Source organism: Myodes glareolus, chromosome 7 (assembly GCF_982192425.1).
Source record: "Myodes glareolus chromosome 7, mMyoGla1.1, whole genome shotgun sequence".
NCBI lineage: Eukaryota > Metazoa > Chordata > Mammalia > Rodentia > Cricetidae > Myodes > Myodes glareolus.
The window spans coordinates 49462365-49481557 of record NC_142032.1 but is presented as its reverse complement, the minus strand read 5'-3'; the positions used below and the strand labels follow the sequence as shown (position 1 = coordinate 49481557).

The window sequence follows — 19193 nt, the reverse complement described above, 5'->3', positions numbered from 1 at the left end:
TCCTCTTCTTTTCTCTTTCCACATTTATTCTCTTTCCTCTTCTTAGCCTGCTCCTACCCCCATTGTGAAGCAGGGACCAACAAAATCTTAAGTCTAAATGCTTCCAGAAGAGGAAAAATAACTGGAGAGTATGCTGCAAGGAAGTATACAATCCTTTCTCCAGCCCTGAATATACCCAAATACGCTGGGTCTGAATAGCTTGTACATAAGTTTAAGCTAATATTTTGGCGGGAAATGTAGACTCTTTTACACAAGATAACCATAGTCTATTTGATATTGATTTAAAAGCTTGAAAATTTATTTTAGGCCTTGGAATTGATGTTTTGTTCAATTTACCAAATGTTTATTTTTCTGTTCAAGGGACCATGGTGGGTTGAGTGAGCCAAGAAGGAATAAATACCATCACTGTTTCCAGGGTCTTAAATCAAGTTGAAATGCTGGGTGGCTGTATGGATAAATGTGTGATAATCAAGGTTTAAGTGCTTTAAAGTTACAAAGGGAGGAAGATTTAACTGTAATAGGACCAACAGAAAAAATTCTACACATGTACAGAGATATGTATTTGCATTAATATAATTTTGAAATAACCACATATTTAAAACATAAATGTTATAAATACTATATCTGCTATTTAGCTGTTCTATATTTCAGGAATAAACTTATAAGAATATTATAAAGTTTATTTTAAATCTGTGGATTTAGTCTGAAATTGACCAAGGTTTTTATTTCATTTCCAATACTATCTTTTTATGACTTTGGTCAATAGTCTTTTAATTATTAGTTAGTATAATCATTTTTGTTTTATAAGGATAGCTTTTTAGTACTCGTGAAAGGATACCATTTTTTTTACATGGGCAATGTGCTGGTGCTATAACAAGGTTTGTGGGAGGCACATGTCATGGAACGGTGTGAACACCAGTCCTCACACTCATGAACCAAAAAGGGATCCAGATATCAAATTTATCTGGAAAAAGAGTGTATAGAATATACTGCCACTGGAAATAACCTAATGCAAGATGGAAAAGTTCTCTTCTAGTTTTAATTTACAGAGAATTGTTTCATTTTTTTGGTTATTGAAAGTAGGTTCTTTTTTATATATTTTAATTTTTCCATTCAAAAATTTCCACTTCCTCACCTCCTCCCATTCCCCTCCCACTCTCCCACTCATCCATCTCCCCCCTCTCCAATCTTAAGAGAGGGTAGGGTACCCTGCCTTGTGGGAAGTCCAAGGCCTTCCCCACTACCTCCAGGCCTAGGAAGCTTTGCATCCAAATAGACTAGGGTCCCAAAAAGCCAGTGCATGCAGTAGAAACAAGTCCCAGTGCCGTTATTAATGGCTTCCTAGTCAGCCCCCACTGTCAGCCACATTCAGAGAGTCCAGTTTGATCACATGCCCTTTCAGTCGTAGTCCAGCTGGATTTGGTGAGCTCCCATAAGATCAGGCACACAGTCTCAGTGGGTGGACCAACCCCTGTGGTCCTGACTTCCTTGCCCATCTTCTTCCTCCTTCTGCTCTTCAACTGGACCTTGGGAGCTCAGTCCAGTACTCTGAAGTGGGTCTCTGTCTCTATCTCCATCCATCGCCAGACAAAGGTTCTATGGTGATATTCGAGATATTCATCACTGTGACTACGGGACAAGGCCAGTTCAGGCACCTTCTCCTCTGCTGTCCAAGGACCTAGCAGAGGATATCCCTGTGGACACCTGGGATCCCCTCTAGAGCCAAGTCTCTTGCCAACCCTAAAATGGTTCCATTAATGAAGATATCTTCTTCCCTGCTACTATATCCGCCCTTCCTCCATCTCAACACCCCCACCCTCCCAAGCTCTCCCCAATCCTTCCCTTCTCCCTTCTCTCTCCCTTTCTCCCTTTCCCTCTACCTCATCCCCATCCCCATGCTCCCAACTTTTGCCCGGTGATCTTGTCTGCTTCCAATTTCCAGGAGGATCTATATATGTTTTTCTTTGGGTTCACCTTATTATTTGGCTTCTCTAGGCTTGTGAACTATAGGCTCAATGTTCTTTGTTTATGGCTAGAATCCACTAACGAGTGAGTACATACCATAATCATCTTTTTGGGTCTGGGTTATCTCACTCAGGATAGTGATTTCTATTTCCATCCATTTGCATGCAAAATTCAGCATGTCACACTTTCTTTATCCATTCTTCCATCGAGGGGCATCTAGGTTGTTTCCAGTATCTGGCTAGTACAAATAATGCTGCTATGAACATTGTTGAACAAATGCTTTTGTAGTATGATTGGGAATCTCTTGGGTATATTCCCAAGAGTGGAATTGCTGGGTCCTGAGGGAGGTTGACTCCCAGTTTCCTGAGAAACCACCACACTGATTTCCAAAGTGGCTGCACAAGTTTGCATTCCCACCAGCAATGGATCAATATTCCCCTTTTTCCACATCCTCTCCAGCATAGGCTATCATTGGTTTTTTGATTTTAGCCATTCTGACAGGCATAAGATGGTATCTGAAAATTGTTTTGATTTGCATTTACGTGATCACTATGGAAGTTGAACATGTCCTTAAGTATCTTTTGGCCATTTGAACCTCTTCTGTTGAGAATTCTCTGTTCAGTTCAGTATCCCATTTTTTGAATTGGGTTATTTAGAATTTTAATGTCTAGTTTCTTGAGTTCTTTATATATTTTGAAGATCAGACCTTTGTCTGATGAGGGGTTGGTGAAGATATTTTCCCTTTCAGTAGGATGTCTTTTTGTCTTAATGACAGTGTCCTTTGCTTTACAGAAGCTTCCCAGTTTCAGGTTCTTTTCTCATACAGTATATCCTGATTACAGTTTTGCCTTTTTCTGCTTCTCCCCATTTCTTCCCACCTTCCCTTTTATCCCGATCTAGTCCCTTTCTCTCTCTTATTAGAAAAGAATAGACTTCTAAGAGATAGCAACAAACCATAAGATAAAATATACTAAGATAAAACAGACTATCACTTCAAAGTTGGACAAGGCAAACCTTCAGAAGGAATAGAGCCGAAGAAAAGGCACAAGAATCAAGAACCTACTTGTTCACACACTCAGACTTCCCATAAAAACAGTAAAATGGAAGTCATAATATATATGCAGAGGAGTGATGCAGAACTGTACAAGGCCCTGAGCTTGCTGCTGCAGTGTCTGTGAGTTCATACACGATTTGTTCAGCTAATTTAGAGGACCTAGTTCTCCTGGTGTCCTTATCCCCTGTGGGTCTCACACTCTTTCTACCTCCTCTTTTGCATGGTTCCATGAGCTCCAAGGGAAGGGATTTGATGAAGACATCTTATTTTTAGATGTGTGTTCCAGATTCTTCTTTTCTATGCATAATGTCTGGCTGTGACTCTGTATTTACTTCCATCTGCTGTAGGAATATTCTTTCGTGATGACCAAATAAGGAACTGATCTATGACTATAGCAGAATATCATCAAAAAATCGCTTGGGAGAGGGCTGAAGGGGAGGGGAGAGGCAGCGAGGGGAGCAGAGAAAAATGTAGAGCTCAATGAAAATCAGTAAAAAAGAACCCCCTTACCATCATTTTTAAAAGAACAGCAATATTTGGCTTTACCCTAGGTTTCTGGGCTATTTGGCCTCAAATTCTTGGTCTCCCAAGCTGACTCATGTATGGGTTCCATCTTGTGGAGTGGGTTTCATGTCAAATTAGATATTGTTTAGCTACTCCAAGAAGTTTTGGGAAACCACTGTTCTAGCATATTTTGCAGGCAGAATAGCATTGCAGACAAAAAGGGTTGTGAATGAGTTGGTGTTTCCAATCCTCTCTTGGTATAATCAACCCCAGGGTGTTGATTTGAAGATAAAAATGTGTTAAATTCAAGTAAAGATTTTGGAGTAAGACATCGTGCGTAGTATACAATATTGCTTTCAATAGTCTACATGATTTAATTATGCACATATATAAGTTTTATGAAGCTTCTATTGAGATCAAATTATTAAGGTAGAGTAGGGCAAAGAAAGAAGAATGGATTCACATTGTTTTACTTCAGTTTTCTTTTCATGATTAGTGAAACTTGAGTAAAGTCTTGAAACTGATGCTGCCAGATAAAACCACATGAAAATGTGCACGTACATTCACTTTGAACTCAGAACTACAGATTGAGATTTGACTTTGACTATTGTTAATTATGTAGTTTCACTTAATACTGCCAAGTTACTATCTTCCTGATCTGTAAAATAGGCACTTTGTAGTCATTTCAAAGACCTTAACATTATAATAAAGTGAAAGGGTAGAACATGTGTCTTACACAGTGCATTCTCCATATATGTTAGTGCCCCATTTTTTGTAACTTCAAAATATCTTCTTTTATAGCTTCATGGCTCATTCTCTTTAACCATAAGGTGAAATTCAAGCTGACTTTAATGGAGAACAGTTCAGAAGTGACAGAATTCATCCTGTTGGGATTGACAGATGACCCCAACCTTCAGGTTCCTCTACTACTGATATTTTTATTCATCTACCTTGTCACTTTGATTGGTAATGGAGGAATGATGGTCATAATCTTCTCAGACTCCCACCTCCACACTCCCATGTACTTCTTCCTCAGTCACCTATCCTTTGTAGATCTGGGATATTCAACAGCCGTAGCTCCCAAGATGGTGGCTGCACTTCAGTCAGGGAACAAAGTCATCTCCTACAACGGGTGTGCAGCTCAGTTTTTCTTCTTTGTGGGTTTTGCCACTGTTGAGTGCTATCTTTTGGCTTCCATGGCTTATGACCGCCATGCGGCAGTGTGTAGGCCTCTTCATTACACCACCACCATGACAACGGGTGTTTGTGCCATCCTGACCCTTGGCTCTTATGCCTGTGGCTTTCTCAACGCCTCAATCCATGCAGCAGATACCTTCAGACTATCCTTCTGTGGTTCTAATAAAATTAATCATTTTTTCTGTGACATACCCCCACTCCTGGCCCTTGCATGTTCCAATACACACATCAGTAAACTTGTTGTCTTTTTTGTTGTGGGATTCAATGTCTTTTTTACCCTCCTTGTAATTCTCATCTCTTACCTTTTCATATACATTGCTATTCAAAGTATGAAGTCTTCTGAGGGACGAAAGAAAGCTTTCTCCACCTGTGCTTCTCACCTCACTGCCGTGTCCATCTTCTATGGCACAATCATCTTCATGTACTTGCAGCCCAGTTCTGCTCAGTCCATGGACACAGACAAAATAGCATCTGTGTTCTACACTGTAGTGATTCCCATGCTGAACCCCTTGATCTACAGCCTGAGGAACAAAGAAGTGAAAAGTGCCCTCTGGAAAATACTCAAAATACATTACCCTCAGTCTTTTAATGTGAGTTGGAAGTAGTTAGGTAAGTAAGGGCTACATCTCCTGAGCTATTAAGACTTTTGAAGTCTGAAGAATTTCAGTTCTGCCTTCCCCATGAATAGTGGTTATTTCAGTGGTTTAAGAAGCAGCACTTGGAAGAGAAGATCATTCTGTAGAACAAACATAACCTGGACGTTTACAACTTCTTGAGCAATGCTCATGATGTGGTTTAAAGCAGATCAAAGCACACAGGTGAATGTGATAAATTTCCAATACTCTGTTTCTATTTGCAAGAAAAAATTACAATTAAATTTAGTATAAGAACCATGTCTTCAATTTTATTCGTATTTTCTGCGTGTATTTTAGTGTGCATTTGCACATATGTGTGTAGGTGCATATGCCTGTGCATTTTCATACAGAGGTCTGAAGTCAAATTTGAGTATTGTTCATCAACTTATTTGATCTATCATCTATCTATCTATCTATCTATCTATCTATCTATCTATCTATCTATCTATCTATCATCTTGAGACAGTGTCTGTCATTGAACACAGAACCCACCAAACTGACTAGTAAACTCCCCAGATTTGCTCGTCTGTACTTTCTCAGTTCTAGGGCTACAGGCATATACTGCCCTGCTTACTTTTTATGTGGATACTGGTGATCTGAATACCTATCCTCATGCTTGTGTGAAAAACACTTTACCCACTGAGTCATTTCCCTTTGCTTTCATTTTAATTTATCAGTCAGCTGGAATGCATAGTATTAGGCTTTGCGCTTTTTTTGGTCCATGGTTTGAAAAGCTAAAGTTTCTTTTGTTACTAGTGATTCTTTTAACTGTACATGTTTATGGATTATGTGATATGAAAAATCTATACAATGGTCAAATCATGGTAATTAGGTGTTGTGGGAGTAACTTCCGCTGCCTCAACCAATAATCACTGAAGTAGGAGCCCACAGTGCAGCGGGGAGCGACTTCCGCTCCGTCAGCCAATAGCTGCTGAAATACCAGCCCACTGGGGCATGGTATACTTCTCTTTTAAAAAGAGAAGCAGTTCCGGATAAGGTCTCTCTTGGTTCCGGCTCTTGGTTCCGGTGCTCTGTCTCGGCTTCTGCTCCCGGCTCCTGCTCCAGCGACTAGGCTCCCTTCCTGACGGTTTATGGTGTATGTAAGTTTTACCCCCCCCCCCCCCGCCAAATAAATAACCCCTTAAAACATAACTGGTGTGGGATTGATTCGTTAATAATTAGCATTTGTCTTTTTACTCAACATTGTTTGATTAGTACTTAACTTTCTAATACCAACAAAGCATCCTTAATTATTTTGAATGATGTATCAGAGAATGGTGGACTAGAGAGATGGTTCAGCAGTTAAGAGCACTGCCTGCTCTTTCACAGGTTCTGAGTTCAATTCCCAGCAACCACATGGTAGCTCATAACCTTCTGTAATAAGATCCAGTGCCCTCTTGAGAAAGAGATCTGGTCAGTCATCCTCCTCAACTTAGACCATGAAACCTAATGTGGACAAGTTCAACAAAACCATCATATACGGCTTCCCATGCATGCTCCAGCATTGCCAGGGCATAAATTTCATTTTCATATTTCATCAGAGAATGGTAGGGCTTGGACTAAGAATCAGATGATTTATGATCAAGTCTTAACACTTGCCTGTTGGTGGAGGCTGCTTGTTCGTTCTGGGCTGCTTAGACCCAAAATAACCACACAGAAACTATATCATTTGCAATACTGTTCAGTCAATAGCTTAAGCATATTTTTAGCTAGCTCTTATAGCCTGAACTAACCTATCTCCATTAATCTGTGTATCGCCAAGTGGCTGTGGCTTACCGGGTAAAGTTTCATCGGGTGACCAGCATCTGTTTCTGGTGGGGCTGCATGGCGTCTCACTGACTCTACCATATTTCTCCTAGCATTCACTTTAGCTTTATTACCTAATTCTATTCTGCCCTGTCATAAGCCCAAGTAGCTTCTTTAACCAATAAGAGAAAAACATATACAGAAGGGCATCCTACATCACTTGCCCTCTGTCCCCACTCACTTTCCTATTTTTGATTCCTAATTTTATGCCTCTATATTTTTCATGTTCTTTTACTGAAGTGCTGAGATAACTTTGGTAGCAAGTTATAAGCTACTTGAATAATGTAACAGATTCAATAGATGAACTCCTTAAATTTTAACCTGAGTATACTTGCTTCTTTCGCAAGGCTGCCCTGCAGGCTGTGCTTTTGGTTTCTACCTAAAATATTTATCAACACATGCAGAAGATTTGGAGAAAACAGGCAATTATTCTAAGGGTCAGGAAAAAGATGTTTATCTTCCAAATTGAACTAATACATTTATCAGAATTATCAAGTTTGGCAAATCTAATATAAATACATATAATAGCTTTCTAGACTTTTATTTTTCCAATAATTACCCTCACCTCTGGCTTACTGTTGCATTCTTGTATTTTTAAATTAGGTATTATAAGAATGGAAAAATCTTCTTGGATTTATTTCTTTTTTTTTCTAAAAAGTAAATTTTATTAAATTATAAAAGTTTCCATTTCCGCCCCTTACCCTCCCACTCGCCCCATTCCCTCTCCTCCTCCCTCTTCGTCCCTTAGGGCAGTCAGGGTTTCCTGCCCTGTGGGAAGTTCAAGTTCCTCCTCCCTCCCTCCAGGTCCAGGAAGGTGAGAATCCAAACAGACTGGATCCACAAAATCCAATATATGCAGAGGAAACAGGTCCCAGTATCATAGTCAATGGCTTTTCAGAAAGACTTCGGGCCAGCCACATTCAGAGAATCCGGCCACATTCAGAGAATCTGGTTAGATCTCGTCCTCGTTCAGTCCCAGTCCAACTGGCCTTGGTAAACTCTCATTAGATCCGTTCCCTTGTATCAGTGGGTGATAGCATCCCTCGCAGTACTGATTTCGTTTTTCACGTTCTTCCTCCTTCTGCTCCACATTTGGACCTCGGGGGGCTCAGTCCGGTGCTCCAATGTGGGTCTCCGTCTGTATCGCCGTCCTTCGCCAGATGAAGGATCTATGGTGATAAGCAAAATATACATCAGTATGGTTATGGGCCACGGCCGGTTCAGGCACCCTCTCCTCTGTTCAGAGAACAATCTGGGGGATCTCTCCTTGGACCTGGGATCCCATATATAATCAAGTCTCCTGTAAACCCTAAAATGACTCCCTTAGTTGAAATATATTCTTCCCTGATCCCATATTCATCCTTCCTCCTTCCCCCCCCATCCCAGGCCACCGAGCTTTCCCCATTCCTCCCCTACTCCCTTCTCTCTAACCCTCTCCCCTTCCATCAACCCTCCCACCCCCCCATGCACCCGAGTTTACCTGGGACTCTTGTCTATTTCCTACCTACTGGCGGATAGCTAAATAATCTTCATCAGGTTCATCTTCTTATTTAGCTTCTCTAGGATCACGAATAATAGGCTCAAAGACCTTTAATTATGGTTAGAATCCACTTATGAGTGAATACATACCGTATTCCTCTTTTTGGGTCTGGGACACCTCACTCAGTAAAGCGTTTTCTATTTCCAACCATTTGCATGCAAAATTCAAGATGTCATTGTTTTTTACCGCTGAGTAAAACTCTAATGTGTATATGTTCCACACCTTTTTTAACCATTCTTCTATTGAGGGGCACGTAGGCTGTTTCCAGGTTCTGGCTATTACAAATAGTGCTGCTATGAACATAGTAGAACAAATGCTTTTGTAGTATGTTAGGGAATCTCTAGGGTATATTCCCAAGAGTGGAATTGCTGGGTCCTGAGGGAGGTTGACTCCCAGTTTCCTGAGAAACCGCCACACTGATTTCCACAGTGGCTGCACGAGTTTGCATTACCACGAACAATGGATGAGTGTTCCCCTCACCCCACATCTTCTCCAGCATAGGCTATCGTTGGTGTTTTTGACTTTAGCTATTCTGACAGGTGTAAGATGGTATCTCAAAGTGGTTTTGATTTGCATTTCCCTGATTGCTAAGGAGGTTGAGCATGACCCTAAGTGTCTTCTGGCCATTCGAAGTTCATCTGTTGTGAATTCTCTGTTAAGTTCAGGACCCCATTTTTTAATTGGGTTTATTAGAGTTTTAGTGTCTAGTTTCTTGAGTTCTTTGTATATTTTGGAGATCAGACCTTTGTCTGATGAGGGGTTGGTGAAGATCTTCTCCCAGTCAGAAGGCAGCCTTTTTGTCCTACTGACAGTATTTTTTGCTTTACAGAAGCTTCTCAGTTTCAGTAGATCCCATTTTTTCATTGTTTCTCTTATTGTCTGTGTTACTGGGGTCCTACTTAGGAAGAGGCCTCCTGTGCCTATATCTTGTAGACTACTTCCCACTTTCTCTTCTATCAGGTTCAAAGTGGACGGATTAATGTTGATGTCTTTAATCCATTTGGACTTGATTTTGTGCATGGTGATAGATATGGGTCTACTTTCATTTTTTTACAGGTTGACATCCAGTTATGCCAGCATCATTTGTTAAAGATGCTTTCCTTCTTCCATTGTATACCTTTAGCTCCCTTGTCGAAAATTAGGTGTTCATAAGTTTGTGGGTTAATATCTGGGTCTTCTATTCGATTCCATAGGTCGACTTCTCTGTTCTTATGCCAATACCAAGCTGTTTTCAATACTGTAGCTCTATAATAGAGTTTGAAGTCAGGGATGGTAATGCCTCCAGAAGTTCTTTTATTGTATAAGATTTTTTTGGCTATCCTGGGTTTTTTGTTTTGCCATATAAACTTGATTATTGTTCTCTCAAGGTCTGTGAAGAAGTTTGATGGGATTTTGATGGGGATTGCATTGAATCTATAGATTGCTTTTGGTAGAATTGCCATTTTTACTATGTTGATTCTCCCAATCCAAGAGCAGGGGAGGTCTTTCCATTTTCTGGTAACCTCCTCAATTTCTTTCTTCAAAGACTTAGAAAGTTTTTGTCAAATAGGTCTTTCACTTCCTTGCTTAGAGTAACCCCAAGATATTTTATGCTATTTGTGGCTATCATGAAAGGTGATGTTTCTCTGATTTCCCTCTCTGCTTCTTTATCCTTTGTGTATAGGAGGGCCACTGATTTTTTGGAGTTGATCTTGTATCCTGCCACGTTACTAAAGGTGTTTATCAGCTGTAGGAGTTCTTTGGTAGAATTTTTGGGGTCACTTATGTACACTATCATATCGTCAGCAAATAACGAAAGTTTAACTTCATCCTTTCCAATACGAATCCCCTTGATCTCCTTATGTTGTCTTATTGCTATTGCTAGAACTTCAAGCACTATATTGAAGAGGTATGGAGAGAGTGGACAGCCTTGTCGCGTTCCTGATTTTAGTGGAAAGGTTTTGAGTTTTTCTCCATTCAGTTTGATGTTAGCTGTTGGCTTGCTGTATATTGCTTTTATTATATTTAGGTATGATCCTTGTATCCCCAGTCTCTCCAACACCTTTATCATACATGGGTGTTGAATTTTGTCAAATGCTTTTTCAGCATCTAGTGAGATGATCATATGGTTTTTTTCTTTCAGTTTATTTATATGATGGATTACATTGATAGATTTGTGTATGTTGAACCAGCCCTGCATCTCTGGAATGAAGCCGACTTGATCATAATGGATAATTTTTCTAATGTGCTCTTGGATTTGGTTTGCCAGTATTTTATTGAGAATTTTCGCGTCGATGTTCATGAGTGAGATTGGCCTGTAATTCTCTTTCTTGGTTGTGTCTTTGTGTGGTTTTGGTATTAGGGTAACTGTAGCTTCATAAAAGGAGTTAGGCAATGACTCTTCTGTTTCTATATTGTGGAATACGTTAAGGAGTATAGGTATTAGCTCTTCCTGGAAGTTCTGGTAGAATTCTGCATTGAAACCATCTGGTCCTGGGCTTTTTTTGGTAGGGAGATTTTTGATAACAGCTTCTAATTCTTCGCGACTAACAGGTCTATTTAGATTGTTCACCTGTTCTTGGTTCAACTTTGGTATATGGTACTTATCTAAAAAAATGTCCATTTCTTTTACATTTTCCAACTTTGTGGCATATAAACTTTCATAGTAAGATCTAATGATTCTCTGAATTTCCTCTGTGTCTGTGGTTATGTCCCCCTTTTCATTTCTGATCTTATTAATTTGCATGTTCTCTCTCTGCCGTTTGATTAATTTGGATAGGGGTTTGTCAATCTTGTTGATTTTCTCCAAGAACCACCTTTTTGATTCATTGATTCTTTGGATTGTTTTCTGTATTTCTATTTTGTTGATTTCAGCCCTCAGTTTGATTATTTCCAGTCTTCTAGACCTCCTGGGTGAATCAGCTTCTTTTTTTTCTAGATCTTTCAAGTGTGCTGTTAAGTCTCCAATGTGTGCTTTCTCCGTTTTCTTTAATTGGGCACTTAGTGCTATGAACTTTCCTCTTAGCACTGCTTTCATAGTGTCCCATAGGTTTGAGTATGTTGTGTCTTTGTTTTCATTAAATTCAAGGAAGAGTTTAATTTCTTTCTTTATTTCTTCCTTGACCCAGGGGTGATTTAGTAGTTGACTGTTCAGTTTCCATGCGTTTGTTGGCTTCCTGGCGGAAGCATTGTTGTTGAATTCTAATTTTAGTCCGTGGTGATCTGACAAGACACAGGTAGTTACTAATATTTTTTTGTATCTGTGGAAGTTTGCTTTGTTACCGAGTATGTGGTCAATTTTCGAGAAGGTTCCATGAGCTGCAGAGAAAAAGGTATATTCTTTCCTATTTGGGTGGAGTGTTCTATAGATGTCTGTTAAGTCCATTTGATTCAATACCTCCAATAAATCTCTCAATTCTCTGTTTGCTTTCTGTCTGATTGACCTGTCCATTGGTGAGAGAGGAGTGTTGAAGTCTCCTACTATTAGTGTGTGTGGTTTGATGACTGCCTTGAGTTCTAGAAGAGTTTCTTTTACATATGTGGGTGCCTTTATATTAGGAGCATAGATATTCAGGATTGAGACTTCCTCCTGATGAATTGTTCGAGTTATGAGTATGAAATGTCCATCTCCATTTCTTCTGATTGATTTTAGTTTGAAGTCGAATTTGTTAGATATTAGAATGGCCACGCCCGCTTGTTTCTTAGGTCCATTTGCTTGGAAAACCTTTTCCCAACCCTTTACTCTGAGTAGGTGTCTGTCTTTGTGGTTGAGGTGTGTTTCTTGTAAACAGCAGAATGTTGGATCCTGTTTTCGTATCCACTCTCTAAGTCTGTGCCTCTTTATAGGTGAATTGAGTCCATTGATATTAAGTGATATTAATGACCAGTGGTTGTTGACTCCGGTCATTTTTTTTTTTAGGTGGTAGAGTGTATGTGTTTTTCTTCTTTGATCTGTGCTTGTGAATGGTCGCTAGATGTTCGAGTTATTGTAGGCCGTGTTGGGAATGTTGGATTCCTTCGGTAGTGATTTTCCTTCTAATATTCTCTGTAAGGCTGGATTAGTAGCTACATATTGTTTAAATTTGTTTTTATCCTGGAATATTTTGTCTTCTCCGTTGATAGTGAACAATAGCTTGGCTGGGTATAGTAGTCTGGGTTTGCATCCATGGTCTCTTAGTTTCTGCAGTACCTCTATCCAGGATCTTCTGGCTTTCATGGTTTCCATAGAGAAATCCGGTGTAAGCCTGATAGGTTTACCTTTATAAGTTACTTGACCTTTTTCCTTTGCAGCTCTTAAAATTTTTTCTTTAATATGTATGTTTTGTGTTTTGATTATTATATGGCGAGGGGATGTTTTTTTTTCTGATCCAGTCTATTCGGTGTTCTGTATGCTTCTTGAACCTTCATAGGAATATCGTTCTTTAGGTTGGGAAAGTTTTCTTCTATAATTTTGTTGAATATATTTTCTGGGCCTTTGATCTGCAGTTCTTCTCCTTCTTCAATCCCTATTATTCTTAGATTTGGTTTTTTTATTGTGTCTCAGATTTCCTGAATGTTTTGTGAAGAGAATTTGTTGGATTTGCCGTTTTCTTTGACCAGAGCATTTATTTTCTCTATGGTATCTTCAGATTCTGAGATTCGTTCTTCTATCTCTTGTATTCTATTGGTTATGCTTGATTCTGTAGTCTCCGCTCGTTTACCTAGGTTTTCCATATTCAGCCGTTTCTCGGTTTGTGTTTTCTTCATTGCCCCCATTTCAGTTTTCAATTCTTGCACTGTTTCCTTTACTTGTTTGATTGTTTTTTCTTGGTTTCTCAGGGTCTCATTCATGGATTTACTTATTTCTTCAAACTTTTTGTTATATTTCTCATCTATTTCTATACTCATTTCTTCAAACTTTTTGTTATATTTCTCATCCAATTCTTTAAGGGAGTTATTCATATCCTGTTTAAGGGACTCTATTGCTTTCATAATGGCACTTTTTTCCACTTCTTCTGGGTTAAGGTGTTCAAGTCCTTCTGTTGTAGGGTCCTTGGTATCTGGTGTTTTCATGTTGTTTTTCAGATTGTTGGATGAGGTCTTTCCTTGGCGTCTGCCCATCTCTTACTTCAAATGTTCTATATTGGAACTTCTGTTACCGGGTCAGGTTCCCTTCTTGGGCAGGGACTTCACTGACAGAATGCCCACCTTTCCTCAGGCAGGCTATTGAAGCAAGGCACTCCCTCTTTCTGGGATGCGCTTACAATGCAGGCTCAGCTTGCAAGGCAGCTGAGCTGGGGAAAATTTTATGGCCCCAGGGGGAAGGGAGAAATATAGGAATTTGTACCTGGATGGGAGCTGGGATGGCAGGCGGGAGGGGGTAGCCAGCACTGCAGGGCGACCTGGGCGACTGTGGGGTTGGGAAACGCCAAAGCTCCTCCTCACCAGGACCCTGTCAAGGACTGAAGCAAACTCACCCCTTCGATGGCCCTCTGCTAGAAGTCAGGGTACCTGCTGGATGGGAGCTAGGATGGCAGGCGGGAGGGGGTAGCCAGCACTGCAGGGCGACCTGGGCGTCTATGGGGTCGGGGAACACCCAAGCTCCTCCTCACCGGGACCCTGCCACAGCCCGAAGCAAGCTCACCCCACCGATGGTCCTCTGCTAGAATTCAGTGCCCCTGCTGGATGGGAGCTGGGATGGCATGTGGGAGGGGCACTGCAGGGCGACCTGGGCGTCTATGGGGTCGGGGAACGCCCAAGCTCCTCCTCGCCGGGACCCTGCCACGGCCTGAAGCAAGCTCACCCCACAGATGGCCCTCTGCTAGAAGTCAGGGCCCCTGCTGGTCAGGAATGTGGCTGAGCTGGCATCTGGTCCACCTGTCCTCAGGGAGGCCTTTAAGACCCAGGAACTGCCTCGAACTGAGCAGCGCCTACAGCCCAGGCCCAGCTTGCAAGGCAGCTGAGCTGGGGAAATTTTATGGCCCCAGGGGGAAGGGAGAAATATAGGAATTCGTACCTGGATGGGAGCTAGGATGGCAGGCGGGAGGGGGTAGCCAGCACTGCAGGGCGACCTGGGCGTCTATGGGGTCGGGGAACACCCAAGCTCCTCCTCACCGGGACCCTGCCACGGCCCGAAGCAAACTCACCCCACCGATGGTCCTCTGCTAGAAGTCAGTGCCCCTGCTCGATGGGAGCTGGGATGGCAGGTGGGCTTGGATTTATTTCTTAAGATAATTGTTACTGACTCAAAGATGCATAGTGCAAGGCCACTCTCATCTCTTGTTCTGTGAGCTAAATGATGTGAGCTAAATATGTCCGCATGAGAAGGAAATAGTAATAAATTTTGTTTCTCACATATTAACTGCTTGATGGTGTTTATAGATGTAATTAATGTAAATCACTTACATAGTTCAGAATTTCAAAATCTAAACAGATTTGGCCTGAACATTAGCTAGAGACCCAGAGTGTTGACTGGTAGATAATGTCCTTAGACATGACAGGGAAATGTACCCATTAACCTTTAACAATGTGGTTCTCTGAAGAAGACTACCATAATGACACTACCAGTTGACATGACATACACATGCAACACTACTAATTAAAAAGACATGATGAATTTGGGAAAAAGGAATGTGGGAAGGGTTGAAAAGGGGAGAGGGAAAGAATGGTCAAGATCAAAAACACTAATGGCAACTTATGCTGGAGAGATTTTAGGGAAAACAGAACACTTCCGCACTGCTGGTGGAAATGCAAGCTGGTACAACCCCTTTGGATGTCAGTGTGGCAATTTTTCAGAAAATTAGTAAATAACCTTCCTCAAGACCCAGTAATACCACTTTTGGGTATATATCCAAAGGATGCTCAAACGTGCCACAAGGACATGTGCTCAATTATGTTCATAGCAGCATTGTTTGTCATAGACAGAACCTAAATGCCCCTTGGCCAAAGAATGGATAAGGAAAATGTGGTACATTTACACAATGGAATACTACACAGCAGAAAAAAATAATGACAGCTTGAATTTTGCAGGATAATGGATGGAGGTAGAAAGCATTATTTTGAGTGGGGTAACTCAGACACAGAAAGACAATTTTCATATTTACTCACTCATAAGTGGTTTTTTAAACATAAAGCATAGAAAGTCAGGCTCAAAACCACAATCCCAGAGAACTTAGACAGTAACGAGGACACTAACAGAGACTTACATAGATGTAATCTACATGGGAAGTAGAAAGTAGAAAAAGGCAAGGTCTCCTGAGTACTTTGGGAGCATGAGAACCTTGGGGAAGGGTTGAAGAGGGGAGGGGGGATGCAGAGAGGGGAGCAGAGAAAAATGTAGAGCTCAATAAATATCAATAAAAAAAGAAAAGTGGAGAGGAAGTGGAGGCAGTGATGTGGATGAAGCAGTCATGTATAAAGTTCTCAATAAGTAAAATTATAAAAGGAGAAATAAAAGAAAAAAGTCGAGTATAAGCAAAATAGTAGTAGTTGAAAGTAGACCTAATATAATCATATCATAGGTGTATTAAGTTCATAATGTACAGATCAATTAAAATACAATGTTTTCAATTGGAAAAATGTGAACCAACATCAAAAAGAAAACCCTCAAATGAAATTTATTATTATTATTTTTTTTTTACTTTAAATACAAACCTGAAAAATCTTAGTTGCATATCTGGAGCTCACTGTATATCCCTCCTAAGGCTATTCTGTATTTCTGCCTTTTATTTCTCTTATACCTCTGTTTCTTTTGCTTAATAATTCTAATCATAGCACCCTTACCATGGAATCTACAAAATATTTTGGGGCTGAGGCCTGCCAAAAAAAAATGATAGTTGAAGACCTTAAATTGAAAATAGAATTAATAAAGAAAACACAAACTGAAGGAAATCTGAAAATGGAAACTTTAGGAACTTGAACAGGAACCTCAGAAACAAGTCTCATCACATAATACAGGAGATTAAAGAGAAAATCTCAGGCATTGAAAATATGTTAGAAGAAATGAACATATTAGTCAAAGACAATGTTAATTCTAAAAAACTCCTGGAACAAAACATTCAGGAAATCTGAGACACTATGAAAAAACCAAATCTATCAATAATAGGAACAGAGGAAGGAGATGAAATACAGGTCAAAGGCACAGAAATTATTTTCAACAAAATCATAAAAGAAAAATTTCCTACCCTAGAGAAAAAGGATGATTATCAAAATATAAGAAGTATACAGGACACCAAATAGTGTGGATCAGAAAAAAAAATTCCCTCAACATGTAATAATCAGAACACTAATCATACAGAACAAAAACTTTCCTAAAAGCAGCAAGGGAAAGATCAAATACTATATTAAGGCAGACCCACTAGAATAACACTCAACATCTAAATGGAGACTCTAAAAGTCAGAAATGTCTGGATATTTGTTCTACTGACACTTAAGACAGCAGAGACTCAAGCCCAGACTAATATAGCTAGCAAAACTTTAAATCACAATAGAGAAAACAAAGCATTTGAGGACAGAAACAAATCTAAACAATATTCAATCTGTAAATTCTGACCTACAAAAGGTACCAGAAGGAAAATTTCAACCTAAAGGTATTAATCTCATCCCAACACAAAATAAACTAATAATCTCATATCAACAAATAAAAAAGCACACACACACTCACACACACATATTACACAGACACACACATGCACACACACTACAACCACCACCATGGCTAACATCAGCAAAACAATGCTTTCAACATCAATCATCTCAATTCCCCAATAAAAAGACACAGACTAAACCGGGCGGTGGTGGCTCATACCTTTAATCTTAGCTATCAGAAAGTAGAGTCAGACCGATCTTTGGGAGTTAGATCTTTGGTCTACAGACCTTGTTCCAGGACAGACTCCAAAGCTACAGAGAGACCCTGTCTCAGAAAAAAAGCCACAGACTAACAGAATGTGATGAAAAAATAATCTATCTGTTGCACAAGTTCTTATTGATATTAATGATAAAAACCCAGAGACAGATATTAGGGGATGAAACCTGGAACATCAGAGCAGCAGAGCAGCCAGTCAGCAGAGATGTCACCTCTACCAATGCTCCCACCAAAGGGGCAATCCTGCCTCTATGAATCCTCAGACTGCATCTCAACTCCTGTCGTTTTTTTTGCCTTATATTCCTGCTTCTGCCTAGGCATATTACTCCTCTCTCCACTTCCCTAGTGATGTGTGAACACTGTTTCTCTTTTAGACAGATTAGAACTCATGTAGGCCAGGGTGCTCTTGAACTCAGAGAGATTTACCTGCCTCAGTCTCCTGAGTGCTACTACTGCCTGGCCGCTATGACTAACTAGTGGCTTAGCTCTACACTCTGATCTTCAGGAAAGTTTTATTTGTTAGATTACAAATAAAATATCACTACATCTATCCTTCTGCTGAATCCACGAAACACAGCTTAACATCAAGGATAGATATCACCTCAGGGTAAAAAGACAGAAAAAGATATTCTAATAAATGAACCTAGGAGCAATCTGGTATGGTCATTTTAAGATCTGACAGAATAAACTTCAAACCCAAACTAGTGAGAATAGATGGGGAAGGATTCTACATACTCATCATAGGAAAAATCCAAGAGGACATTTCAATTCTTTTTTTTTGTTTTCTATTTTTGTTTTTAATTTTTATTTTATTTTTTCCATGGCAAACCATATTTATTTTATTTTTTATTTTTATTTTTTTATTATTAATAATTTATAAAAATTTCCACTTTCTCCCCCACTCTCTCTCCTCCTCCCTCTCCAGTCCTAAGACCAGTCAGGGTTTCCTGCCCTGTGGGAAATTCAAGTTCCTCTTCCCTCCCTCCCGGTCTAGGAAGGTGAGCATCCAATCAGATTAGGATCCCAAAAAGTCAGTACTTGCGGACAAAAGCAGTCCCAGTGCCATTATCAATGGCTTCTCAGACAGCCCCCATGTCAGCCACATTCAGAGAATCCAGTTTGATCACATGCTCGTTCAGTCCCAGTCCAGCTGCCCTTGGTGAGCTCTCAATAGATCAGTTCCCTTGTATCAGTGGATGATTGCCCTCCTCGCGGTCCTGGCTTGCTTGTTCATGTTCTCCCTCCTTGTGCTCCTCATTTGGACCTTGAGGGCTCAGTCCAGTGCCCCAATGTGGGTCTCTGTCTCAATCTCCATCTATCTTCGGATGAAGGTTCCCTCTGATCCTGACTTCATTGCTCACATTCTCCCTCCTTCTGCTTCTCATTCGGACCTAGGGAGTTAAGTCCTGTGTTCCAATGTGGGTCTCTGTATCTGTCCCCATCCATTGCCAGATGAAGGTTCTATGGTGATATGCAAAATATTCATCAGTATGGTTATGGGCCAAGGCCAGTTCAGGCACCCACTCCTCTGCTGCAGAGGGAACAATCTAGGGACCTCTCCTTGGACCTGGGAATCCCTCTAGAATCAAGTCTGTTGTAAACCATAAAATGGCTCCCTTAGTTGAGTTATATATTTCCCTGCTCCCATAACCATCCTTCCTCCCTCCCCCA

General features: G+C 40.4%; 1 protein-coding gene and 1 non-coding gene across 2 annotated transcripts; one reads left to right on the top strand and one right to left on the bottom strand.

Moving 5' to 3' along the window:
* Window positions 1-844: 844 nt before the first annotated feature.
* Window positions 845-947, bottom strand: LOC125398043 (small nucleolar RNA U13). Its single transcript, XR_007231267.3, has one exon. It is a non-coding gene; the product is annotated as a small nucleolar RNA U13 (small nucleolar RNA).
* Window positions 948-4371: 3424 nt separating this feature from the next.
* Window positions 4372-5325, top strand: LOC125398024 (olfactory receptor 5B21). The gene has a single exon (XM_048430580.3). The coding sequence runs from the start codon at window positions 4375-4377 to the stop codon at window positions 5323-5325; it is 951 nt and encodes a 316-aa protein (XP_048286537.2). The 5' UTR covers window positions 4372-4374.
* The last annotated feature ends 13868 nt before the right edge of the window (window positions 5326-19193 follow it).

Bases quoted from the DNA above. Each gene is read 5' to 3' on its own strand.
- LOC125398024 (XM_048430580.3), top strand. From the start codon at position 4,375: ATGGAGAACAGTTCAGAAGTGACAGAATTCATCCTGTTGGGATTGACA.